Source organism: Cyprinodon tularosa, unplaced genomic scaffold (assembly GCF_016077235.1).
Source record: "Cyprinodon tularosa strain WSP-4 unplaced genomic scaffold, ASM1607723v1 ctg197, whole genome shotgun sequence".
NCBI classification, from domain to species: Eukaryota; Metazoa; Chordata; class Actinopteri; order Cyprinodontiformes; family Cyprinodontidae; genus Cyprinodon; species Cyprinodon tularosa.
The window spans coordinates 3,908,609-3,936,545 of NW_024038720.1; the positions used below are offsets into that span (position 1 = coordinate 3,908,609).

The window sequence follows — 27,937 nt, forward strand, 5'->3', positions numbered from 1 at the left end:
ACAGTAAAAATCTTCCAATAAAAAGTTCAAATGATCAATTATTTAGTGAAAGTGGACTTTTAACAGATTTCTTCATCTTTAATCAGCACGGCCACTAAGATGTCTAAATAGGAATGCTAAATAGGAAAAAAAAAACTTTCTGGTAATCATCCAGCATCTTTTTTGTAGTTCATAAACTCATTATCGTCGACTGCAAATGGTTGAAACCTGAACTGACAAAAACCACAACCAGCCCACCAGCTGTTTCAGTTCTTTTAAGAGTAGCTGACAGTTAAAAAGAACAACCCCCAACCGGGGATAAGTGTAGGAGTCCTTGAGTGATGACAGCACGGGTAAGATCGAGAGCTGTGATGCAATGAAGACAAGGCCACTGACTGATCGCATAAAAGAGGCGCGATGTGTGCCTTCTCAAGTTCACATCCATTTCTCAGATGCACATCACCAACAGCTGATAGATGAAACCTGAGGAAGTGTCATCATGTTGTTTTGAGAATCTATTTCCAGAATTAAGTCAGAAAGTTTGTGTTTTCACAGAGCAGTTGTATCAAGCAGAGTATGTGCAACATCATAACCATCCTGATGACATCCTAAACCTATCATGTACATTAACTTCAGCTTTGTTCTTTGTTGTTCAAATGCTTAATGTGCAGTCAATGGAAAAAGGGAGCATTCCTAACTTAAAGGAACAGTTGAAAATTAAAAAATAATGCACCCTCTACAATCAGTGACATGAAATAATTCTAAAAAAATAAATACTAAGATTTTAGGAACATAGGATTTCATAAAGTTTGTGTTCCGGACTCAGAGCATCATTGATCCTCAACCGGAATTTACAGTGAATGTAAGAAGCTTCTCCTGATATCCCTCCTTTGTATCACAGAGAAAACAAATTGTAACTCACTCATCCTTAATTATTAGATTTAAGTTAATAGAACAGAAAAAAGATGTAATGTTATCCGAAAAAAACAATAATTCTCACTTAAAAATTCTCATCTACATTAAAGTTAATCTACTTTACTGTGGAGAAAAGCGCTGTCGTATCATATTTTTTAAACTAGAAAAACTCTGCAAAGAAATTAAACCTTTAAGGACTTTACATATATCTCTACAAGGGCTGACAAGAAATGTAGATGGTATTGTATAGTGGAACATTTTGTTTAGTGAGCCTAAGACCATAAAAAGACCAAAATCTATGAAGCATGTTTTCATACCTTTTCCTTCTTCTAACTTAGAGCATATTTGTGTCCATTTAACAGCAATAAAAACTCTGACCGTGCAAGTTTAAAGAAAAAGAAGAACAACAACAAGTGACTAGCTTAATTAACGTTTGTTTATCATTTTCAGATGGTCCTTGATGGGTTCAGATTAGGTTTTAAGGGATTGATTCTGAATATTGTCAGATCTATCTACATCAGAGGTCTATGATGAAGAAACTTGTTAGTTATCTTTGTCTATAGGGAAATACTTCAAAAATAGGCAAATCTGGGTTTCAGAAATGCAGGCATGTCATAATATTGTAACTGCTTGACCTTTTTATAAAAAGAATCTATGTTTTTTTATTATTTTCTTTTAAAACCAACCTCTTTACAATGTTGGTTCCATTCCAGCAGGGCACCCCGTCACCAGACGAAAGCTCCTGCAGACACATGTGATCTGCCAGGCCACCGTAGAAAGTGCTGAATGCACGAAGGTTCTTCAGAAAGTCCCTTAAAAAAAAGGTAGCCACATGAGAGCAGGCCTATTTTTTATTTCTTACATCCAGAACAAAAAACTGAAAATGACAGCTTGCTGTAATTTCTGTGTGTTTATCCAACATCCACCTACTTTCTCATGACAGACAGTGAATCTTCTGATCTCCTGTTCAGGGCTTTGAGCGGGATGGAGACCCTGGTGTTTGTGTCCTGGATGCTGAACGACTGCGCGGGCGTCCTGATTGGTGGGCTGCACAGTTTGTGAACCTAATGCACAATAAAACAGCCACAAATTGAATTTCATAACACTAAGCGAATAGTGTGTATTTTAAGAATTTTATAATCTTGTTATATATTACTTATGCCTCACAAATAATATGTGTTTTGGATTGCTGAGTAAGAAATATTTGGGTTTGGAACATTAGTGCTGTCTTCTCTAGTTTCTGTCAATTACTGACAATGTGCCTGCCAAACAGCAGCCTATCATATTATCCACTAGATAGAGCTGTTGCATCCAAAGTAGTGAATAGCAACAGTGTAGTTTAAGAACAAAATGGGTCTTTAGAGTCTGTTTGTGAATGGATCAACAGATGATAAATTTAGGTCTAGTTTCTCTCTGCAGATTAAGTCCTCTACTATCTGTAGGTTTTTAATTGCCTTGCAGCTGCCCAAGCGGATATATTTTCTTCCCCAATCTAGCTGTTTTGTATAGAAATGTGCCATTTAAAGCAATGTATCTTTAAAATAAACCACTGTTCCTCTCTGCCGTGGAGCAAAAAGCTGTAATTCCAGCAGATTTTAAAATAAAACTGCTCCATCATGCCAGTGTGAAGCACTCTATATTTTGTTTATCCTTTCAGGCCTGCAGGTGACAGTGTTTTCGCCTCCTGTACAGAGCTACAGGATAGATTCAAATCGAGCATCAAAATCAATAATACATTTCTGCTCATGATCCAGACCTGTGCCAAGAGGCGAGCTCCATTCTTCTGAGCCTGCCTGATAGCATCATGAAGCATTGTGTGAGCTCCGAGAAGCACTTGCTCCAAATCCTGAGCTCCATGCATCCTAGCTGACAGTCCCTCCAGTGAGCGAACAAACTCCCTCCAGTGAGCGTCGATCTCCGCCATGCTCGCCAGACACCCCCGCATGATGTTGAGGCAGTAGCCCATGCAGGGCTTGGAATGTGTTATGCCCTGTGAAGGGAAGTGCTCTGAGATTAGTGCTGCCGGTAAAAACGCTTCATTAACTCGGATCAATGCACTTACATCACTGCACCCATACCTGACAGTGAGGACAGTATTGCATCTTGAGCAGGGCCCGTTTGCATTCACGGCTCAGCTGTAAGTGGTCTGTGGTATTAATGACCTCGATGCCAAGGTGCAGAGCCTGCAGTAGTAGCTTCCCAGAGACCCCAGAGGTAGCAATCTGATCAGCGAGGAGGCTCGGAGCTGCACCAAACGGTTTGATAATGCGGTTAAGTGACCTCACACACTCATCATGGCCTGGTGATGGGTTACTGCCTCCTGGGTTTATATAGTTATTGTAGACCAGTGGGAGGAGTGCGTCGAAAAAGCGTTGCACAAACTCATCAACGTTGAGCTCGGAACCCAGCAGGAAGAGACTCACATCGGTGAAGAGTTCCCTCACTGAGGCAGCAGCAGCATCAGCTATTTTCTGATAAGACACCTGGATGACTTTGTTGGTGTGATTCTCGGCCTGCCTCATCAGAACCTCAAAGGTCTCTGCGGAATACAGAACAGTACATTAAAAAAAATCAAAATACAGAGATAAAACATGATGAGATGCTGCAGCTAGTTTTCACATATCATCTTCAGCATCGGGCCATCTTGGCGGCATGTGAAAATTTTATGAAAAAAAAAGAGAAGCACTAAAGTTCAAAAGAAAAAAGAAGTGAGGAGACCCCACGACTCCCAGCAGGGGCTGCAGCTCCCTGAGTTTTTTTTTATTTATTTCCATAAGGAGCTGGTATGTAGCTAAGCAATTTGTCCTCCATCCAAAATCCATAATTCTGCTGACATAGAAAAAAGAAAGTGAAACTTTAAAGAACAGAGAACTGTGATGATTTTGATGACTTTTAGAGCAGTAAGTGAAAAGATGCAACATTTAGAGTAGCATCCAAAGAGAGAAACATGTAAAAACAGAGAACAGAAAAAACATAAGGGTTTGGCATTGGCATGGTATCAGAATCAAAGTGTAACAAAGCTTAAAAAGTTACGGCCTATAGTTTTCTGCCATACTGTCCTGCAATTTAAAGTAATAAGAAATAGAAAGTCCTTGAGAGAGCAGAGGTTTTGGGGTTTTCTGTCTGTAGGTTATTGGAAATATTCCAGACATATTTAAAAAAAAAAAATTAAGTAGATTTAACAATCAGTCTTATTAGGATACAGCTGTTTAAGCTAGGCGGTGAAAAACCTGACTGCTAACTGATAGTCCAATCAATTCAACTACTAATGTTAGCTCATCATATTACCACTGGTACTCTATAAAGGCCAGGGTGTCCATAAGGAGCAATGCTCTGCATAATAAGCATGCAAATATTACTGTTAAATTTCGTAGGCTTTTATTTTATAGTTTTATATACTTGAGTTTGTATATAAAAGGTGAAAATAACACTCAAATGTATTGTAAATGGGAACAAATAATCATTACAAGAATTGTTTTAAATTAAGACATATACTAGAATTGACAATGTGATGAGGGCTTAGACAGCCAAATGCTGTATAACGTGCACCCATGTGAAAGGAAAAGCCAGACGAGGGCCACCACAAGGGGAAAAAGGGGAGGGTTCTGGAAGACCTGCAGGTGCAACTTCTCATCTTGTGCCTTTAAACTTGGAGGTATTAAGAACTGGGTCTTATCGCAGCCCCTCTGCGATCTCATCCCCATGTGTTATGTCTAACAAGATCTGAGACTGGGAGAAGTGTCTTTGTCTGCAAAAAAAAAAAAAGAAAAGAAACCAATACCTCATACACCACAAAGCTTGTGGTCAGAGAGAAAAGCAAATATCAGAGAGACAATCTGCAAAAGAAAAGAGAGAAAAGCAAGACAATCTGCCCGTGTGTGCGTTGATGAAACAGAGTGCAGCCTCAGTCATGGCAGATAAACAGAGAGACATAATATGAGCTCCTAGAGATGATGAGATTATTATGGACCTTAGGTATATGATGCTGAGCATCACATGTTTCAGGAGAGGGTAGTTAACAATATATTATAAATGTAATGGGTCCCATCTGTCCTCTCTTTCCTTCTGAGAACAGCAATCTAGTAATTCATTTACCGAGATAGGGTCTCATGTAGCCTCCTGTAACTGGGTCCTTAAAAATATGATACATGTTTAAAGAAAAAGCATCAATCAATCATTTAATTGGTTGATTAATTAATATTAATTATTTATTTTAAACACTACTTGCATTTAAAAAAGGGGCGGAAATCCAATGATTACTAAAACAAATACTGTTATATTCAAAAAGGCTACTTATTAAAATTATTATTTTTTTTTTTTTCCACGGGGAAGGATGCTGACTTAAAAAAATATCAAGAAGAAATTCAGAGTGATGTGTCCAAGAGTATGTATAGATAATCTAGTGGAAAGAAAAAGTGTGTTGGGAGAAGGTCCAAACCACCAGGACAATGTATAACCATAACCTTCAGAAGATTGTACACTAAAATACATTCTACACTTTGGAATGAATTTCATAAAGGATGGACTGAGGCTTAAGTCAGTGCATTATGAGATACTGCACACAGACGAACTCCATCATGAACAAGATACAACATCAGTACCAACCTTCCTGGCTAAGGAGAAAAATATTTGGACTGTTGCTCAATGGTACTTATTTCTCTGTTGAGAGGAGGAAGTTTGAACTTCTGAGGTCCAAGAGTTTTCTTAGGTCCAAAGTAAATGCATCAGAAAGTTCTAGAGCTCTTCATGCTTCCTTCTGCTGCTGATTTCATTTTTCCAGCCGGACTTGACACCTGCCCACATTGTTAACTACCAAAAGTGTGAGGTGTTACTGTGTTTGACTTGCCAGAGAACCTGCCTGACCAGAACCTCATAGAGAGGTGCTGAAGAAGAGAGACACCAGAATTTACAATGCAGATGGCAGATATCAAAATGACCTGGTATTGCACTGCACCTCAGCTGATCCACAGACACGCAACACTGTAATGAGGAAATGCACAAACATTTTAGAAGTCTCAGTCTTTTTAGCTGTTCCCTTATTCATGAGTCGCCACAGCAAGTCATTGCAACTTGCTTACAGGCTCAGCTGAGTTTTTATGCTAGATGCCCTTCTTGGCTGCCTGCATTACAGCTAATGACTTAAACCACTGAAATTATTACACAGTGTAATAATATTACTTTGTGAGAAAAAGAAATTGCAGGTTTTCACTCCAAGTATCCCGTAATGATCACAATCAAAACATAAAGAGTTCAAAACATGGCCACCCTTAGCCAATCAGTGGCCACCCCTGTGGCCACCCATACCATTTTACCCCTGTAATACAGATGGTGGTAGCAGTATTACTCTCAAGTGGAATATTCAAAACATTTAAATTTTTTGTGGTTAATTATACACATCAATAAACTAACATCAAGGATGATAAGTACAGAATTCATTCTCTTTTCAGAACTAGATTTTGTGTTACATGAGGTAAAGAGAAAATGATGTGCCTCTGCAAGTCATCTAGGAGTCTTCAGTGAAATCATAGATAAATAACTATTTTAATAAAAACCTATCAAATGATCAGTTTATTTAGATATTAGTACTTGTAAATATCAATTTTATGCAGAATGTTTATTGATAAAAGTAGGTGAGTAATGACAATGGAAAAGATTTGCGCCCCAGAACTCAAAACTGAAAAAAACAGAGTTTTATCCACTATACCTTTTATATAGAAATTATGTCTATTTGTTAGCTAAGGCTGTAGGAAAGTATGGTTTGCCTTTATTTAGAAAATATGGATGTTTTGCTTGTTAATTTTCCTGTTGGAACAGTGTAGATTGACCCTGAGGTTCTGGTGCCTATCCGCTTTCGGCCCCCACTCAATGAACATTGGTTATTGCCTGGCCACCCTTATAAACACTTTCTGGTTACGCTTCTGCCTGAAGGACAGCTGCTAATTTACATTCATATGCAGGAAATTATCCATTAACAGTTGTACAAAGGTACTACAACTAAATAAATTTTTAGAATGATAGGAAGACAAATGTTTATATGGACAGATGACAAGATTTAACAGCTTTTTTAATTCAAAACATCAAATTATAACACCAAAACTGTGTTTTTGTCAGCATACATTGTGTAGTGCATTCTTAGAACCTGCATTAATTACTCTACTTTAAACTCTCTCAGCTATCACTATTGATAACTTCTTTATGAGGAAGATGGGGCATCAGCTTCAATCAAAGTCAATCTTGCTTATTTACAGTGTTTAAAAATGTATCAAAAGCTAACCATGACGCTTTCCAAGGTCATTTAAAAGTAGAAAAAAGCAAGAAAAAAAATGTCAAATTAATACAATTACAAAAAAGTATAAAAAAAAAAAAAAAAAAAAAAAAAAAAACACAGTTCGGAACATGCAGATTGTGGATATATTCAGTGTCACTGACCTAACTGATAAGAAAGAAATGTTTTTGCCTCTGGTATGTGAAGGAATGGTGAGAGGAGGAAGAAATTCCTGCAAGGTTTGTTAAAGTTTTACTAAAGGGGTTGATTTTCTTAATTTAACAGCCAGTTTCAAGCCCACAATACTTTTTAAAAACCTTTAATTATTTGCACATTTGGATAGACAGACAACTTTCTTTTATATGAAAAAAAGTATTTCATGTAGTATATATACAATATATATCAGAATGTTTATTTTGTACCAAACAAAGATACTGATATTTCCAAGATATACTGTGGATCAAACTGCAAATATTTCTCCTACTTTGGCTGCCAACCGCCAAAAAATCCTAAAATTTAGCAATTTCTTATAAATACATTTCACTTTGTTAATAATAATGTGTTATGTGTCGTATTATAATGTGTCGAAGAGGCCTTTGTTTGCAGCAATGCTTCCACAAATTTTACTTCTTAACTGAGGAAAATTATACACTGCTAAAAGTTACTTCTACCACAAGAGGGCGACACAGTTCACTTTTTTCCAAAGAGATTGGATCTGAGGAGAAAGGTGTCCCTAAAGCTACATGATCCTCAGCTGAAATCCTGAGGAAGGTTTTACAGGTTAAAAAAAAAAAGACAACTACGTACTCCTCCTCCCTCTGTATTGATTTCTATGTGTTTCCTTTGAAAACCAAAGCATGACTTTAATCACAGCTCATTAACACTAGAATGCTTGTATTAGGATCAGAATAGATACACCTTTTCACATTGGCAGTGAAACTCATTTACATAGGACACGTTCTTTACAAATCCCACAGGATTTGCTGTAGCTGCAAATCCTTAAACGACAACTGGCTTAACAGGCGTTTGCGTTTGCATTGCTCATATATATATTTGTATTCATAAGTGTGTCAGAGAGGAAGAGGATCAGTCGGCAGGAAGAGAAGCAAGACAAGTCTTTGTAGTTCAAGAGTCTTTTGACATAGACAAAAGAGCAAAAAAGCTCCTGCTCTCACACGCTCACTCTGAATAAGCATGGCTGACACAGTGAATGCACTTAACTGAGATACATCCCTAAAAGCAGGCTGAAATGCATGAACAGAACACATCAGCATAAGCTGGTTTGTTTGAAATCTGCAGTACTTTCAGGTTTCCAGCTCTCAAATGCCACCAGCTGACCCCAGCCGAGCTGCCAAGCAACGCAAAGATGGCTTTTATTAATGTGATTCATCCCCTGTGAATGGCTGTGACCACAACAGAGGAGCCTAGTGACATCTGATAGGCTACAGAAAAGGCCATTCTCCATCTAGAGAGGATGAGTCAGTGGCGCTGTGGGTTCAACTCATCTCAAGGCAAGGAAAAAAAAACACTGTCACAATGGAAGTCTATGACTTCCAGGGCTACACAGTCAGTACAGGAAACTGGAAACCATGTGTCCTTTGTGACGTATTAAAGGGGGAAAAATAGGAACACCCCACTATCGACTGGTAAGGGCTGGTGTTTAAGCAGATTTGTAATAAACTGGATATAATGTTTTTTTTTTTCCTTCTCCTAATCAGTGTGGTAAAGCCAAACAGGTGTCATGCTGATTATATTGCCATATATCAGCATTAGCACTTAGTTAGTTAGATATATAGTGTACTAAGGTATATCCAAAAAGTAGAATATTCTGAAGAAATTAAACAATGTAAATCCCTTCAGTTAATTATTATGATATATACATTTATTCCACACCTTTCAATAGTGATAATTATGGGTTAAAGATAATAAATGATAAGAATATACTGAAAAGGTTTGCTCATAAATTTGAAATTCACTGTGTTTCATCCCAACCAGGAAATTAAATCCATCACCTGTAAAGTACTTTGGGCCTCTAGTGTTTTGAGTGTAAAAATGATATAAAGAACTAAATAATGTACCATAATAGCAAATACCAGTCTTAGAAGCAATAGTCTGTTTATAAAGAGTATTTATAATGAATTTTTACAAGATTGACATTATAAGCAGCAGAAATGTGTTTTTAGAGTTATTTTTCTTTTTAATTAGCTTAGAAATTATGTTTTATTATTAAATTTTTTTATATCATATAATCTCCTATTGTAAAAAAAAAACCATCCTTCATCAACAGATTTCTTATGGCAAATATTTAACATGAATACCTGGTTGTGTTTAAAAAAAAAAAGTTGTAACATTTTGCTACTCTAAATGACTTTCGCTTAGGCCTTATGGTAGGATGAAAAGTTGCAGACCCGTGCTCTAAATTGTCTTAGTCTGGGTCAGTATGCCATGAAAGTAAGCTACAAAGGGCCACTTCTAAAGAATCTGGTTGTTCACATAGTGCTCCATGCAGGTTTATTTATGGAAAATTTTAAATATCTTAAACGTTTTATTGGACAGAGGTTCACCAGCACAACGGAAAATTGCATTGGCCCAGAAAACAACAATGTCAACTTTCTCCAATCAGCGAATGGTGATGTGAAGCAAAGTGGGATGGTTCTGGCTCCTAACTGAGAAGAAAGTGGCTATTTTAATGTAAAATCTGCACAGTGACAGCAGCTGTTATTTGGCTATGGATAATGTATAAGTGGAAAATATGTGGTTTTTCAGACTTTGTTCAGTCTTTAAAAAAAAAAAAGAGCGTAATTGCCAAAGGTGGCGTGATGCCATCTGGTGAAACACTCAGGGAGAGGCAGCTTTGAAGTAAGGACAGAGTCTTTCTTTAAGCTTGGAAAAAACACCAGAAAACAACAAATATTTCATAACCAATATATAGCCTGCAGTGCTAAAAGCAATATTTCATTTGGCTATGGATGACTTTGGAAGGCTTCAAAAACACCTTTACAAAAGAATCTAGCCAAACTATCAGCATCAAGGCATGCAAACATGTTTACTGTCTGGAAGGCTGCCACGAGTTTCCAGGAGACCGAGGTGAGGCAGAACGTGTTTTCCAGATAACATGATTGAGCTCAGCTTACCTGTTGCTCTGACTTAAGATACAAAGCTCGGAGTTAACATCAGTCTTTTCTCCTCTGTGACAGTTTGGGGCATGCAGAGGCACGACGGGGAGGAGGGGGGTCACACATCTGATTTCTTTCTACAAAATGTCTCTCTGCAAATGTATCTAGAAGCCTGCAGAAATCCTGCAAACTGTGACAGCATGAGCACAGTGACACGCAGATGTTTACTTTTTATTGCTCCGCTATTTGATTGCTAAAGGCTTAGACAAAGGAAGCATTGTGTAGAACTGAACAGTCGCCTCCTCAGAGATGTTACAGAAGTCTGCTCAGGTGATAAAGGTGGTGAGTGTGTGTTTGTGTGTGTGTTGTAGGGGGGGGCATGATTAATTTGGTTTGGTTTGGTTTGGAGAGGAAACTAATTAATCTGAGTGGATTTATGTTCTGCTTACAACAAAGCATGACTCTATTTCCCCTCAAGTATTAATAAACATTATCCTCAAACATTCTCCTTTCATACATTAACTTTAGCCAAACAAAGATTTAGCAAAAGCAAACTTAGCCCTTTATGAAATATATCTGCCTACCTTGGCTGTAATAAACAGACATTTCTTCCTGTCTGTTTTCTCTGTGCAGGTCGTGTTTCTCTCCATCTATCTCTGTTCCCCCCTTTCCCCCGAAAGGCTTAAAAGTCAATATTTGAGGATCTTTTGCAGCTATTGAGCACTTCAAAGAGCACGGAGCATGCTGTGAACTCAGCCTTTAATATGCTGTTTAGGAAAAGAAGCATAAAGAGCCAATAAGCACACAAGATTATCTTGCAGGAAGGTATAACTTAGTGTGTGTGGGTCTTCATGACTCATGTTGTAAGGCCACATTTCTGTTTACACAGTCTAACAGCCACGATCTGGCTACGGCATATTTGGGACGTATCTTGAATAAATGAATGCAAGACATCCTTGGGAAATAGAAACATGACTGTGGGCCTTTGTGTGAGGGTTAAAGACTCCTTCATATAAGCTGCAAAAGCCCAAGTCAGTTATAAGCAGTCCTTGACAAATTTTCCCTGTGCACTCAGAAAAAAAAGGTCAGCTGGGAAGGCGCAAAAGCCTGGGTGAAAATAATAATATCATAATAAAGCTTTCATTAGCTTTCAAAGGTGTCTCTGTGTGAGGCTGTTAAAGGTTTCCTGTAGCTGACCTCACTGAACTGCTGGGTGCCAGTGAAGGAGCCAACAAGGTTTCACCAGCATCCGAAGAAGAAGAACAGCAACACACAGCACGCCAGTGATTAGTCTGCTGAACAGAATAATTACATTACATGTACAACACACGCCAAACGAAGGATCAAAGGTCACAGCGTCAGACATTTAGGCCTAAAATTTGTCTCCTGGCATGTGCATTTTATAGAGACAAGCCTTAATCAAGTTATCTTTAAATTCACTCCGATACCTGTCTAAAATGCTTGAATTAAAAGAAATATGAGATTCTTTTTATTTATGTAAAACTTCTAACAGTTCAATCAACACAAACACCTTCAAGGGAGGCTCAGACATTCATGTTTTTCAGAATGTATCTTCAAGTAGATCATAACTACCAGTCAGTGGGCTGGCATTCAAATGGAGCATAGAAAATTAAATTCATTTACTAGATATTTAAAATCAAAGTGGATTTACTTTGTAGCTCAGGGTGGTTGAGCTGATGCAATGCCTGACCTGTTTTGGACTTGAACAGCTCTTCACATTTGCATGAACCTCAAGATATCCAGATAAATTGTTATATATATTACATCTGTTCTGCTACTAGAACATTTACCAGCACAAATAAAAGATGCCAAATCCATGCTGCATTACTATGGTAAATTTTCATTATAGGAGCCTTATCCAGGTATGAAGGGGTTGAACTTAATAATAGCAAAAGTTTTATTTTGTTGCTAAGAGATATATTTCAATAAAAGAAGACATTTTAAGTTGGTCATTAAGAGTGTGATCCAATGTTTTGAAAATGCTAGTCTGACAAATTAATGTGGCTAATACATTTTTTTTTTTTGTTGTTAGTCAAAAGATGCATTTTTACACAGTAACCTTAGTTTTCCCACTGTTACCTACATATCAGGTAAAAAAAGGAAAGTTTATCGGGATGTTGTTGTTCAGTTTTGATTAGTTTATTTTGAGTAAAAAAAATCAGCTTAAAAAGGTGATGTTTGTGTGCAAACATATTTTTAATGTTTGACAAATTTAAATAGAATAGAAATAGAAACTAAATAGAATATTGTTTGAAATGTGCTTTGAAATGATTATGGTTTGAATGTTTTTTCATAGGGTTTTTTTTTTTTAGAAGTTAGTTGTTTACACAGAGCAAATCTGATTTTGATAAAAGAAAAACAACAAAAACAAAACATGATCATGGATTTCACATAAAAAATGTGGTTAATTATTTTATAATACCGGACGCCCCCATATTACCAAATCCTAGACCTGGACATTGTGCAAGATCCTCTTCACCTTAGTATTTAATTAAGTTTGAAAATGTATTAATTAATCAAATTAGCCATGTTTAATCCATTATTAAAATAATTGCCAACTAATGTTTGGCAATTATTGGTTTTCACAATTAATTGTGAAACAATTAATTGTTAACGGAAGTATAGAGACTCTAAAACATGTCTTTAGCTGACAGAACAACAGAGCAGCAATTATACTAAAAAAATATGTAAACATTTAGTATTTGATTAAGATAAAAACATTCTGTAAAAAAATCTTCTTTAACAAACCAATCCAATCCAATAATCCAGATTCATTTATTTAAAAAAAAACTATCGCTAGTTGGAACCCTAAATTTCACCATTAATGATTTGCTTATTGTGGTTATGTTTAATCTGCACAACAGCATTTATAACTTTATTTACCTGATACCAACCCTACCTTTTAGACACCTGTAAGCCATAAAAAGGGCTAAACTACAAACACAAGACAATAAAAACATAACAATCATCAATGCTAGGCAATGCAAAACATCATCATCAATCAATGGATGGCACAGATAAAACCAGCACATATAATAAGCCCTGATGAAAAACAATCACTTTTCTTTGTGACACTCTGAAGATTCAAGATTATTTTCTGGGAGGTAATCAAACCTAAAATAGGGTTGAAATATCTATACCACACAGCCTTATCAGACCCTGAACTTCTAGTTCTCAAAACAACATTCATTTGTCACTCATGCCAGCATATTAGTGATAAGGAGAGCAATTATACGGTTATATAAGCCATGTAGCCAAGGAAGGCAGAGGAAGGGGAGGAGAGACGAGGAAGACAGAAGGCTTGGTGTTCCTATGTTTTTAAGATTTCAACGCCTAATCAACTATGGAGCCTAATACCAGGAGAGCCGAACCGTACTTAGTAAATACTTCCTGTCCTCTGACTGCCAAAACAGACAAGAAATGACAGTATAAAAGAGAAATTTACCACAAATCAGTTTCCCTTTGAAAAAAAAATATAAAATAAGCATCCACATTCTGCTCACAGCTCTGTGTTTTTGCTTAAATTATAGGGCTTCAGTTAGGGTCCATCAGCTGACCTTTTAAAAACTTTAAAGTAACATCTTCAGCTAAGTGTTTCATGGTTCTTTATGACTTTACTAAAAAAGCTAAGTGCGGCAGCTTTTAATGGACAAAAAAGTCTGATCAGAGTTTAATGTCATGTTTGTGTGATTTCAAAGATTTAATTAATGTCTCTTCTGTCCCCATGGGAACTAAGTATTTCTGTAGCTTTTAATGCAAACCAAACATCATCTGCTGCAAACTTTTTTTGTCTTACAATGAAGTCTCTACCCATTTAGAAGTTCACATTTTTTTCTCCTGCAGCATTGCAGCCATTTGCCGCATGGAAACGAGCCCTAAAAATACACAGACTTGTCAGCACTTTGCATTGTCTCCTGTGTGCCTGTTTGATATGGAGATTTATGGCTACTGTTTGTCGTCCTAAGGCCATTTTTGAGGCGATACAGCATACCGCTACTCAACAGGAGATCTTCAGGACAATCTAAAGCTGTTTTTCTACTTTTTTGTAGAGCTACATTTTACCATCTAGGTGAAATCTGCAGGAGGAAGCTGCATTCTTACAATCATCTCTAGCTTCTGCTAATGACTATTATGTTAAGTGGTCACCTACATAAAATTCAACTCCATACTACACACCTTTTTTTATTCATACCGATTTAGTGTGACAGTGATCTTTCCATCTTACTGACATGTTTATTTTGAGCGATATTAACATTTTCAAGTGGCCCAGTAGGAGCTCTGACACTGAAGCTTAAGGGGTCTGCAGCTTAGGGTGGTGCAATGGAGGCCTTCCAACCTCAAATACCCAAAGATAAAGAACAAAATAGAAACATGATAAAAAGAAATACTTCAAAACAGATTTTATTTTCTTCTTTCGAGATAGATCACAATTTTTCTTAGCTTTTAAAAAAACGAGATTGCTAATCAGAAGCCAATCCAAACAAATAAGCCGCTAAAGCAGGAAGGTCATTTTGACTGTTATACTTGGTTTGTATTTTTTTTAAATAGACATTAACTTGTTAATTAGTGACCATAACAGGTTTACTGGAACTGTTCTTTAACTCTTTATAGTCAGACTGCGGGTTGAAGTTTAACATATTACCTTTGAATAAAAGAAAGTTATCCTTGACTTATTTCTTCCTCAATTCTAGGTTAAATATTTTGAAGCTTTTCATCCAGAAATCCTGAGTGTGATTGGGGAGTGGCGGCCTAGTGTTTAGGGCATAGAGCTTGGAATCCAGAGGTTCTAAGTTCATGCCCCACTCCCACAGACTGCCACTCTGGCTCTCTGAGCAAGACCCCTTGGGGATTGGTTAAATGAACAGAGTGGATTTCGTTGCTCTGTACTTGTAACAGTGTAATGACAATAAAAGCTGAAAAAAAAGAATGCATCATTTTAACTCACAAAGTTTCAATAGAAACTGATAAAAGGGCTACCAGAGGATCTTGCTAAGTACATCAAACATAGAAGATGTAAGAAATGGCAGAGGAAAAACAGCCACTTTGACTTTGCAGCAGTCCCACGACTGGACTGCTGACTGCTTTTGACTCTAAATAATCCTGCTTCCTTCTAAATCCTTATCCTCTGACTTCAAACACTTTGCAAAGACCTTTAACAGAATCTGGCATCCTTCCAACCTTCTCTCGTTCAGCAAGTCATTCTTCTTCTGTGCTTTCTTGTCCTCTTTCCATCCCTCCCTTGGATCAACTGTCCAGCCTTGAATCACAAAGCCAAGCTTGAATTCTGTGGGAATGGTGCAGAGAGTCCTTTGCAGAGCATGCATATGTTCCCACATCACTACACTTTTTGATAATCCTCTGGTGAAGAGTTAAACTGATATTTGTAGACCTGATGTGGACCTGGCTGCCGTTAAGAAATTAGATGCAATAAATCTAACCAAACTGGATTAGTGCTCAAGAATACTTTGTGCACAAAATTTAAAAACAAATAAAACTACAGAAATTATTCAGAAAGTTTTGAAACATATAGGGTCTAAAAAGAGTATCAATGGCCTGTAACCTTTGCCATATGTTTTCTTCACATTAGTGCTCTAACATATATATTGTGATTTTTATTTTTTTATTTTTTGTAATAGACAAATTTATAATGGAAAGTGGACTTTACAAAATAAGCTGTTTGGGTGTGTTTACAAAATCATAATTTACATCAAATCATATGAAACTTTTATTTGGCACCTTTCAACATGTAAGGATGTTATGGTGATTAATGAAAATAACACTGAACCATACCAGATTAAAGGCAAAGAAAACAAACAAATTTAAGTTAAATAATAGTATGTAAACTTTTTCACAAATACTGGCCTTAATGAAAAACATATCTAAAGGATATATGTGTATTTAGTTGTTTTTATTTCAAATACTGGCAAAGATTTCTTTAAATTTTACCACCATTCCTCTATTATAGATATCTTTTGAGACTTTTTAGGCAATGTATTGCAACACCTGTCAAATCACTTGGACTCAGCTAACTTACTGAAGTATCTGATGCTGCGGCTTATATGGAGACTGTCCATCACTTCCAGCATCCACCTTTTTGGAAAGTGAAATTGCAAAACAATATAGCGGTCTGATTAAAAAAACAAAAAGATCAATGTGGAAAAGCTTTAAAATACCCTGCAGTGTTCTTTGGAAGAAGAAACAAGTTCATTCCTAACACAAAGGATCCTAAAATGCAGAGTCCTATAAAAAGCAGCATAATTTCTTCAACAAAGGCAAGCAGCCAAGCTGTGACCAACATATAAATTTCACTGGAAGCAAAGAGTGTATTTCTAAAGTTAATGATTCAGTGCAATTCACGACTGGTCACAGCACAATATCTGTATTTGGTAATTATTACTTTAAACAGGATTCTTGGAGAAATAAAGATTGCAAAGCTAAATGAATTGGCCTCTTTGACTCCAAAAATATTCTAAAAAAGAAGCTAATTTAACGTATTTCCAAGTGAGCCTTTGAGAAAAAATATTAATGTCCAGAAGGAGTTTCAGTACAACAGAGTTTTAAGTACAAAACAGGATTGCAATTAAAATACCAAAGTTTATACATAATAGCTGCCACAAAAAAAAGACACATTCCACTTAAATAGTCACTAAAGTAATATACCTAATAGAGAATAGAATAGAATAGAAATGTGATTGTTTCTCAGTAGGAGAATGTAATGTACTGTAGATGTAAAGTGAGATAAACATAAAGACAGCAAGAATAAGAGACCATATAGAGCAGGCATCCCCAAAGTCGGTCCTCGAGGGTCGCTGTCCTGCAGGTTTTAGAGGTCTCCCTATTCCAGCACAGCTGATTTACATTGATAGTTGATTAACAGGCTTTTGCTGAAATGCAATCATCAGAATCAGCTGTGCTAAAGCAGAGAAACCTCTAAAACCTGCAGGGCAGCGGCCCTGGAGGACCGACTTTAGGGATGCCTGATATAGAGCATAATAAAAACTAAGAGTGTTCTTGCCAACACGAACAGCTGTATTTATGAAGACCGTCTGTATGATACAAACAGGTCTATTTAGACCTTTTTAGCATTTTAAACACAAATTTGGTGGCACAGATTGATGTGAAAGAGTATTAGCCTATTAGAAGTGTTTTCTGGGGTATTTTGTAGCTACGCTTGAATATTCAACACATCTACAGATATTCTCTATTATCAAAAATGTGAACGATAACACTCAGGGACAATGTTATACAAATCTGACTAATGTTAGAAAATTAATTTCCCCAGAAACCTGACTGGTTGGGAATGTGGCTGTGCCCTCATTGGAAGCAACAAGTGTGTGCAATAGCTGTTCCTGAGTTTTTGACATTGCTGTGAGATTGGCCTTTGTGATCTATTTCAGTCTGCAGTGGTTTGACCATTTGGATCTCTCCCGTGGATGCCATGTTTACCCAGTTTTTCTTTCTCATTGTTGTCATAAAACAATGAACTTAACTGACTTAATTGAGGCTTCCAGGGCTTTAGCTGCTATTCTGGGTTATTTTGTGACTTCCTGGATGAGTCATTTATGCATTTTTGGAGTATTTTTGAAGCCCTACCACTCCCAGGAAGGTTCACCACTTTTCCATGTTTTCTCCATTTGTCAGCATTGACCATCACTCTAGTTTGTCTAAAACTGTTTTTAACTGCTGTTTATTAAATAAATGCAAATGGTTTTTCTCTTTTTTTATTTTCTGCAATATTTCAAGATCAAGGCCTAAATCTTTTCTTGTTCTAAATCCTTTAGCTGACTTCATTTTGTTTGACAGGTAGTATTTAGTTGATTTCATGGTTCTAGAGAGATTAACCTCGAATAAATAAATAAAAAAGTTTGGTTAATTATGAGTAACTCATGGTTTGACAAAGGAGGAAATTACTTCATCATTAAATGTCAGATTAACCCAGACTTCCTTGTCCCTTAACTTCATTAAATAACCATTTGAGAAATATCTTTTGCCTAAAATCTTTCAAATGATCTCCACCTTTTAAATGTAATTTTAAAATTGACAAAAACAGAAGGCACCTGCAAAGGGTATTTTACATTTTGATTGCGCTGTAAAAGTAAATATGATTAAACCCTCTGATCTTAACACAGTAATTTATAAAACAAAAAATATAAATATTGGTGGTTACTGAGTAAAATTATTTGAATAAAACATTATTTCTTAAATTGCTTCTGAGTTTATCATTCTTAAAAATATATATATAAAATTATGTTGGTTAAATGTAATTTCTTGTATATGAATTTCTTATTAATACTTTTCTTTTTGTGTTTATTTTTGTTTCAAATTGAAAATGATAATCAACTTTTCTAATTATACATTGTAGTCTGTATTCTTTATTGCAATATCTACTATGTTTTATACAACCAGCAATTGTAAAGTGAAGGCAGCTATAATCTAGCTATAATCTGACAGAATTAGCTGTCAACTTTCATTAATATACATTATACTCTTCTAAATAAAAAATCAATATAGTGTCCAACCTAAAGAGGTTTTAAAGAACATTTTCATGATAGGTAATGGGACAGAAAAGTATGTGTTTCATTTGTAAAATCTACATTTGCTTCTTGTTGCGCTTGAAACGTAGCGCTCATAAATCAACCAGACAGGTACCTAAAAAATTCTGCATCCTAGTTTCCAGGTAATATGGAAGCCAGGTTAATACTATGCCCCATTTCTTGGACTCATTTGAATGCTCTTACAGATTTTTTATTTATTATTTTTTAAGTGGGACAAACTTGTCAAAAGAAAGATAAATTAATGTAACAAAGAGTGTCAAGATTACATCCTAACAAGTTGATCAATGCTGTTCCATGCTGTTCTGTACCAATAAAACTGATAAACAATCCTGTAATTTTGCCATTGAAAAAGCTACAGAGTACAAATGGGAGGAGAAAAGGGGAGCCTGGGTACCACAGTGAAATCTGCTTTGTTCACCATTGGGGGTGGATATTAACATAAAAGACCAGCAGGTGGTCCGCAATAAATGATGCATTCAGTGAGTGTGGGTGCTGGTTTTTAGAGAGCAAGAAAATGTTTCTATGGAACAGGATAAAAACACCCTGATAGAAGATTTATTGAGTTTATTTATACAGCAGAAAAAAATAAAAAATTCCTTCCTACTGTAGGCTAATTCACAAGACAAAGTGATCTAGCTTGAATCGGTTATATTAATTTCAGCTCAGTCCAATTCATTCACATACAATCCTACCTATACAATTCAATTATATTAAATATAGATGAAAGTTCAGTGTAATTTGATCATTAAAACATGACCAAAGTTTAGTTGAATATAATAAACAAATAGGTGGACGTTTGGTCTGATGTGCTAGAACCAATGTGCTGCAAAAGTTATTTTAGTTTTGTTTTAGTTTAACAAATATTAATGCTTTTAATTGAACCTCTCTGTGTTATATCCTGTAACTTTAGGAATGTTTTCCATTTTGACCCTCAGTCCTAACCAGAAGGTCTCATTTTGAAACAAATGCAAATAAAAACCCGAATGCCTGCATCTGTGCCCACTAATTTCCTCTGTCTCATGCTGACTTCTTGCTTGAGTTTTTTCTTTCTAGACAAAACCAAAATGACATACTGACTGGAAGCAAGACCACAAGCCGCAAGATCTCTAATGGTCACAGCAGTTTCATAAAGCAGACATTCAATAACAAGAGGATTAACCTTAAAACAGTCTGTCTCTATTTGCTCTTCAAGCGGTCTTGTTCTACTTATTAAGACTTTAAGCTAATTGCCGGTTAAGAACCTCTGTCTTTGTGATGCACGTCTTCTTTTTTGTATAGGACAACCAACTTTACTAGCAGTCTGCCGTGTATATAGTATATTGCTATATACAATATTTTGTATATAGTATATTGTATGTTTTTACATTTTATATAAGGGTATAGATTGTGTATTGTGTATATATATCTAATTTGTCTGCACCATCAACAAATTCCTTGTAAGTGCAAAACCTACTAGGGCCATAAATGTGATCTGATTCATAAAGATGTAAAAACTAGTTTCAATATTCATGAAGATAAATAGCTAATTTACAACAGTCTTTTCAAGGCAACAAATAAACTTTTATGTCTAAAGTGTTAAAACGGTAAACATAAATCTCAAAATGTAGCTGAGGGGATGAGTTTTGTGGTGAGGATAGGAATCTGAAAATGACTCCGCAAACTTCCTCCAGGCATGAATAAAAAAGAAGCACAGCTCATAACAATGGTTTTTGGTTACATACACTTTAATATACAAGACATATGTGTGCTATTTGACCTGCTGTGTGAGTTTTGGGAGAAGCTCTGAGTCGATTCCTCGCGCACACTTCCCAGAATAAATCATTTTACTGGTACGGTTAAAGTGTATTTTTGTGGCTGCACGTTTGTTTTACTGAACTCCGGTTCAGTTGAGTTACGACAAAGTGCCACAGCTGAGAGTTTCTGAGCATTCTTCTGCTATTCCTCTTGACACGCATCGACAGTTAGTGCGATACAAATCAGTGCTTCAGATATTGTTCAAATAAACATTTTACCAGAGGAGGGCATTGCTTTGATGTGGTGCTTGTTTTTTCAGACTGGTGTTCTTTAATTTGGGCATCTCAACAGCTGATTCATGTTGTGCTTCTCTTTGACTTTTATGTGACTCCTGCCCGACGGGGCAGCAGGATTGCTTAGGTTGGTTGCCATGGATGTGAGACAAACCTGCACGGTATGAAGGAAAGATCTCCCCTGAAGGCCTTCTCGGCAGGCTGGATATTTGTGCATTGTGTGAAGGAAGTGGAGAAACCTCACTACACCGGAAAGAAAGCATGCAGGCTTACTGACAGACCAGGGGGAAAATACTAGTACAGAAAAGAATGGAAAATATATTTTAATAAAAGATGAAACACAGAAGAAAACAATGAATTTCCTGTAATATTTGTTTGTTTATTTTTTTTGTTGCTTTTTAGGAAAAGAAGAAATGACTTACAGTTTATGTCTCATATAATTTTAAGTTTGTTGTTTGGCTACATTCCGCTAATGTTTTTATCCCTCCTCCCCTCCCCTTTACTGCATCATATAAAGAGACATAATTGAAGGCTGTGCAGAAGACAAATGACCACATTAGCTGCCCTCTTTTTATCTCATCCCTCTTCCTGTCTGTGCTGCTATATACTGTTTGTATCTTGATGTCTCTCAAATTACAGCGTCAGCTGCCAATCATCACTAAATCTATGGGTTTTTTGTTTCTCAGTAAATTTAGAAGTATTTCATATGCTTTTTTTTGTTCATCCGTAATCTCTTAAAGTGGATACTAACTCAGAAAAATGTTCTTGACAGATCTGAACAGCTGGTGAAATGCTCGACTTTTTGTCTGTATAAGAAAAATGCCTCCTTTCTTTCAGGAGAATCTGGTGAACAATAATGACCCTCCACACTTCCCATACAAATTGTGCCACAGCTGGTTTTCACTCTGTGACAGTGGTGCTTAAAACATCCAGAGCAATTTACAATTGTTGCTTGAGTGGCTTGTGCATCTTTGTGTGTAAGGCTGGTGTCCAAAACTCCTAGGACTAAATTGTTTCATCTGTGTAGGAGGTGGAAGCATGTAGAGATACAAATACAGACTAATTTTAGTAAACTAGATAAAACTGCTGTTTATATCTGACTTTTTTTCTTTTGTTTTTTGTTTTTTTTTTAACTGAGTAAATCTTTTTGTAGAGAAGATATGTTTGGATTGGAGCAGGAAAAACACCTTATCTAAAAGTAATACAGAAACAGCTGATATTGCAGTGATGAAATTATTTAAATGTGCTTCACACACAAAATAAAAATAATCCTTTGAATGCATGCTCATTTCAAGGATCTTAATAAACACCAGTTTACTTTTAGTGGATTTCCTAAAAAGAAAAAGAAAAAAGAAAGGTTTTGAAACATTTTAAGATGATTTAGGGATTGCCTAAAAAAGCTTTGCACGTGTTGTATGATGTGATGATTTCCTATGATGGACTGAGCATTGCTTTATGAATTGTTTAAATATTTGTGTATTATTCAATAATATAACCTGGCATTGAAATTTCCCTTCCACTTCATCCATGACTTGCTCATATCCTAAATTTAAGCTAAGATGGAACCTAAGGAATTAAGATTAATTTGCATGTGCGTCGTCTTTTTTGACCAAACAAAAAACTTTTAAAGGCCATTGGATGCCCCGGATTTCAGTGGTAAATGTTCAGAGGTATCAAAACAGTTGAAGTAGAAGAGTATGTGAGCATAGAGTTTTATCTACAAAATATTTTGAAAATACAACCAATAATTTATGTATTTTACTGTATAAATAAACTAGAAACATGTGCATATACTGTATGACCAGCCTTAAATGAGCTAACAGATTATTTCAACTTTATATCTCTTTCTAGTCTACATAAATCTTAGTTTAAAGCAGGAAAGCCAAATTTCTACCCTTAGAAAATTACTTTAGCTGCAACTGGTGTCCTTAATTAAAAAAAAACTATTAATTTAATAGGGCTGCTTAATTTAAGAAAAAAAAAAGAGTAGGGATTGTGCTAAATATAGCGATGACATTGATTAAGAAAAACCTGCATCATTTAAAGCTACAGTGTGTAATAATTACAGGGATATACAGTCAGAAATGTAATATATTATACATAACTATGTTATTTATCATCATCTACGAGCTCAGCCTCTTAACCTTAATATTTGCGTTGCCTTAGAATTCGTTATTTATAATTACATAGGAGCGGGTCTCGCAGCCATGGAGGCAGACATCTTTGTGCTACGGCAGCGCAGAGCCAACAAACTAGCGATTGCGAGATCGCCCATTATGCTCGAAAGTAACTACGGCAAGTTGAGAGAGATGAACTGAGACGGTACTGAACACACAGACTAATGAAATACTATCTGTAAAATTATCTATGTAAACAAACCTCATCACTTGAGAAGGTAGGTGATGCGGACGTCGTGGAAGACATTTTGTCCCGTAACGCTCGCCGTACTGTTGGGGGGAAAAGCGGTGGGGGGAAGATGTTCATGTTACTGCGGTCTGTAGGGATGGGAATCGAAAACCGGTTCCTGTTCAGAACCAGTTCCGTATTTTCCGATTCCATGGCATCGTTTGGCAGCTCGCTGAACGATTCTTTTTTCGATTCCCGCAGCACCAGAGCCTAGAGCGCCGGCTCTGGGGAGCACGACTTACGTCACGTTTTTTACGTAAGTTACGTAAGTTACACAAGTTACGCAAGTTACGCAAGTTGGAAGAACTACTCGAGGAGGAAGACAACGAGCTGCGGTCACTTTGTGAATCAAAGCCCCGTCTTTTCTTAGCCCAGAGGGTAGATCAGGAAATCCAGCTCTGTAAAAGCTTGCCCTGCAGGGATAGCGCCACACTGTGGTGGTGGAACAAGCAAGATACGCTGCCCTTGCTATCTGGACTGGCTGAAAACTACCTCTGTGTGCAGGCTTCCTCCACCCCATCTGAGAGGGTGTTCTCCCCGGCTGGAGATACCATAAGCGCTGAAAGATCCCGTATCCTTCCAGAAAAAGCAGATATGCTCATCTTTCTGCAAAATAACTGTTAATTTTCCCTACTACTGTTTTATAATTAGTATTTTTTGTTATTTAAAATAGGTTATTATCCCATCATTTGTTATTAGACATTGTTGGTTATTAAGTTTGTTCTTGTATTCATTTTTCATTTAAACACAGATGTTACTCCAGTTTCACATTTCCTGTGGACATCTTGATCTTGTTGATTTTGTAAGATTGTGCAATAGTTAAGTAAACAAAGTTGATGCTGATAATCAAACTGTTTGTTCTCCTTTTTCCCCCAAATTGGAATCGAAAAAAGAATCGATAAAGAATCGAATCGTTTCATAGAATCGAAAAGGGAATCGGAATCGTGAAAATCTTTTCAATTCCCAACCCTAGCGGTCTGCAGTCTGGACGTTAGATGTCGCTGAAAATTACACACTGTAGCTTTAAACTCACACCTTTCTTTAGTTTTATCCAAACGTCTCCATCACGCTTTGCGGGATCTAGCATCTAGATTCTCAATTTAAGCCATTTTATTGTATTCATAGGCAGATGATTTAATATATATAGTGCAGCCTTAGAATTAAAGGCAAAAGTGTTTGAGTTTTGAATTACTGTCAGTATAGAGATGGTAGTAAGAAAAAAAAAGAACAAAATAATCATCAATGGCAGTGACTTGACTGATCTTTGCTTTGATAGAAAGAAATAAAATAGTGCTGAAATATATTAGTAAGTTAACAAGTAGGACTCTAGAGGCAAAAGAGTCAAACAGTAACACTCAAAAGTAAGTTAGAAGTAATGTAAGATTGTCCCTCACCTTTCGCAGGCTGGATGTTAGAAACAGCCGCTTGTGTTTGTTGACTGATGGGATGTTGACAGTGAGCTCTGTTTGGTTTGGGAAAGACTGAGCATCGGCTGCCATTCTAGAGACGTAACCATGTGAGTTTAGCATCTACTTTCATACATCTACAAACTCTGCGCCAGCAACACTGTTTGATTTCTTATGTTCAGATTGGCCCAAACCTTACCAGAGCTTTAAGAAATAGAAAAACATAAGAGTCTGTATGCATTTGAAAACAAGTGGCCTATTAAGGGACAGCATCAGGGTCGACAAGCACTTCAAAAAGAAGCACATTTATGGCAGGCAGCCATAAATGTGATTTTGTAATGTCAAGTATTTTCTGTAGAAACTGAAAGAAGAACAGAAGACTGGCTGAAAAGGATTAGTTACATCAGCCTTTTGCTCTGCAGCATCAGGTGTGCTCCTCTTTTAACTTTAAAAGGACGCTACAGTAAAAATGTAATTTTAAGTTCAAACCCTCAACAAGCAGATGACACAGTAACCAACAAAAACAGGGCATTGCCCCTTCAAACCTCAACTAAAACACTATAATCATGAGGGGCTTTCCTTTAGATCAATGGCGTTTCAGGGGAGGATAACAGCCTGTCTTTACACTGAAAGGCAGCATTAAAGTGAACAACCTTAATAATATGTCTGCCATCTCAAGTCACACGCTGTGGATCTTTTGCCCACCAGCTTCAGCCACCATAGGACCGCTATCAGCCAGGGTAAGACAAAATATATTTCACTGGATGGACAAAAGGAGCAAATACACACAGACAGAGAGAGACAAGTCGATGCTTGTAAGTAAAATCCTTAATGAAATGATAGAAAGGAATGGGAGTCAACACAAACACCCGCCTGTGTGATTAAAAATAATGATTTAATTCCATAATAAGATACAAAGTGTCGGGGAAAGCTTACAAAGAATTAGACAGGAGTTGCAAAATACCCTGAAAGGTATTTTAGCCCAAAATAAAAAAAATTAAAAAAATCTGATGAAAGGGCCGTATCTCTCTGAGCAGGACGGCTCAGTCTCATCTACTGATGAATCACAAACACACAAGACTCATCTGTATCTTGACAACACCCACACAAACATCTGCACATAAACAGTACATTAGTGGGGTAAACATTTGCACGCAGCCTAGCGTTCGCAATGCCACAGCTGCAACGCCTAAAAACACACAAGCAATTACCTTGAAAAGCAGCCACGTAGCGGGACAGGAGAAGCTTCAGGCTGGAGCTGTGGCTCTGCAGGAGGTTTTGGACGTCTCGCCGGGCCGCCACCTGGTACTTCTCCTCCGTCTTTTTGGTGCAGCACGTCAAGGTTTTGGAGGTGCACACCTGAAGATTAGAACCTTAAAGCAGACATTAATAGTTAGAATTTGAAGGCACCAGACTAATATATTACATTTTTATCTCTTAACATTTCAAAGCATGCCTTAATGAATGTTAAGTTGACAAGGATGAATGATAATAACTACAGCTAAGTTTCTCATTCAAAAATGAATAATCTAATGCTTTAAACCACCCTCAGAACATTTATGTATCCTCTTTAAGCGCCTTTCACTGCCTCCTTAGATCTAATGCTAACACACGACTGGCACAAACTGAGGATGAGCACATTGCCTTTAAGTTAATCCACTTTAAAACCTCTTTAAGACAAACAAATCTGATGGATTTTCCAACCTTCAACTGGCCAGATTCATAAAAAGGAAGCGTATTGCTATTCAAAGTTAGACTCACACCTTCCTAAGTGGAAAAAAAAGTATACAAACATATGCACAAACTGAAAAAGCAAAAAACAAATAAATTACAGGAAAAGTATAGAAAACATGATTTTATTTTTATTTTTTATCTTAGGAATCTCCCCTTGCTGTCAATGATGCCTTGCATTCATAATGAAAATGTTTTATGATCTTGCAACCATGAACTTTAATGTATTGTCATGAGATTTTCCTTGACTGGTTTGTTTTGCAAACAAAGTCTTTTCCAGCATTGTTTAGCATTTTATCGTCATTACACTGTCACAAATACAGAGCAACGAAATTAACTCTTTGCATTAAACCCATCCCCTTCGGGAGCAGAGGGCTGCCATTGTCCACCGCCCGGGGAGCATTGTGTGGGCTAAGAGTCTTTTGCTCAGGGACCTAAAGTGGCAGTCTATGGGAGTGGGGCTCGAGCTCAGAACCTCAGGATTGTGCACTAAGCCGCCACTCCCCAAAGCAGCTCTTGTTCCCCAGCTGGGATACAAACCCTTCCTGTTTGCAGGACGGGTGACTTACCACTTGACCTAGCCTGTCGCTCAAATCTATACATGTATTAAAGTCCCTCTACTCTGAAACCCACAGCAAAATCTAGTGCACCCTTTATAGCTCTGCAAAACAAAATCGAATGATTCTTACCATGAATGTTTTTGAACAAATGGCATTAAGATGACAAAGGAACTCGCCCAGACAGGTCAGGGATAGGGTTGTGGACCTTTAAACTGAGTTATCTTATAAAACAAAGTCTCACACCTCACAGGGCATCATCACGGTGGCAAGAAGTTTTAAAAAGTTAAAACAACTTTTCGTCTCCATGCAAAACCCCATGCGCCATAAAAAACTGGCAATTAATTCTAAACAGACTGTCCCACCCAGGAAGCAAGGTAGGGGCAGCATCATGATCCAAGAGTACTTTTCTATTGGGGAAAAAACCCAAAACATTAGGATAGACAGAAGGAAGAAAAAGCTGAAAAATAGCCGCCTAAGAGTTATTCTTCCAGCAGGGACAACTCTAAACAGACCTGCAGATCTATGGAGGAAAGGGTAAGAAAAAAAAAAAAGCATTACAGTGTCCATATTCATTACCCATTGTTTGACCGCTCCTGTCAGTGTCCATCACTAAATCTAATGGTTACAAGAGATACAACCTAATGGCCACAATAAAATTATCATGTCAGAGTCGGTGAAATCTAATGTATGTTAAACTTTCAGAATTTAATTTACACCCTTAAGAAACTGTTCTTCATTTTTACTATTCTAGGTATTACTGCGCCTCAGCAGACAACCCTGTAAATCTCCAGCTCACACATAAGACTGCTGTCTTTGCACTGTTCCAGAAAGATGACAAGGCCGCTATAGGACCTGTGTGTTCGGGACCTTTGGGGAAAACGGAGGACTTTCAGAACCCCACCCCAAACACAGGAACATACTAGCTCCACTCACGGTCCTCAATAAGACTATGGACC

The 27,937-nt window shown here is 36.9% G+C and overlaps 1 protein-coding gene across 1 annotated transcript in view; it reads right to left on the bottom strand.

The window, feature by feature from the left end:
• Positions 1-27,937, bottom strand: part of LOC119782797 (glypican-5-like) — a 176,232-nt gene that overhangs the window by 145,180 nt on the left and 3,115 nt on the right. The window contains exons 2-6 of the mRNA XM_038283955.1: positions 25,902-26,063; positions 2,973-3,433; positions 2,651-2,884; positions 1,825-1,958; positions 1,581-1,706 (exon numbers count right to left, since the gene is read on the bottom strand). Coding sequence (XP_038139883.1) covers positions 1,581-1,706; positions 1,825-1,958; positions 2,651-2,884; positions 2,973-3,433; positions 25,902-26,063 — 1,117 coding nt within the window. The remainder of the gene's footprint in view (positions 1-1,580; positions 1,707-1,824; positions 1,959-2,650; positions 2,885-2,972; positions 3,434-25,901; positions 26,064-27,937) is intronic.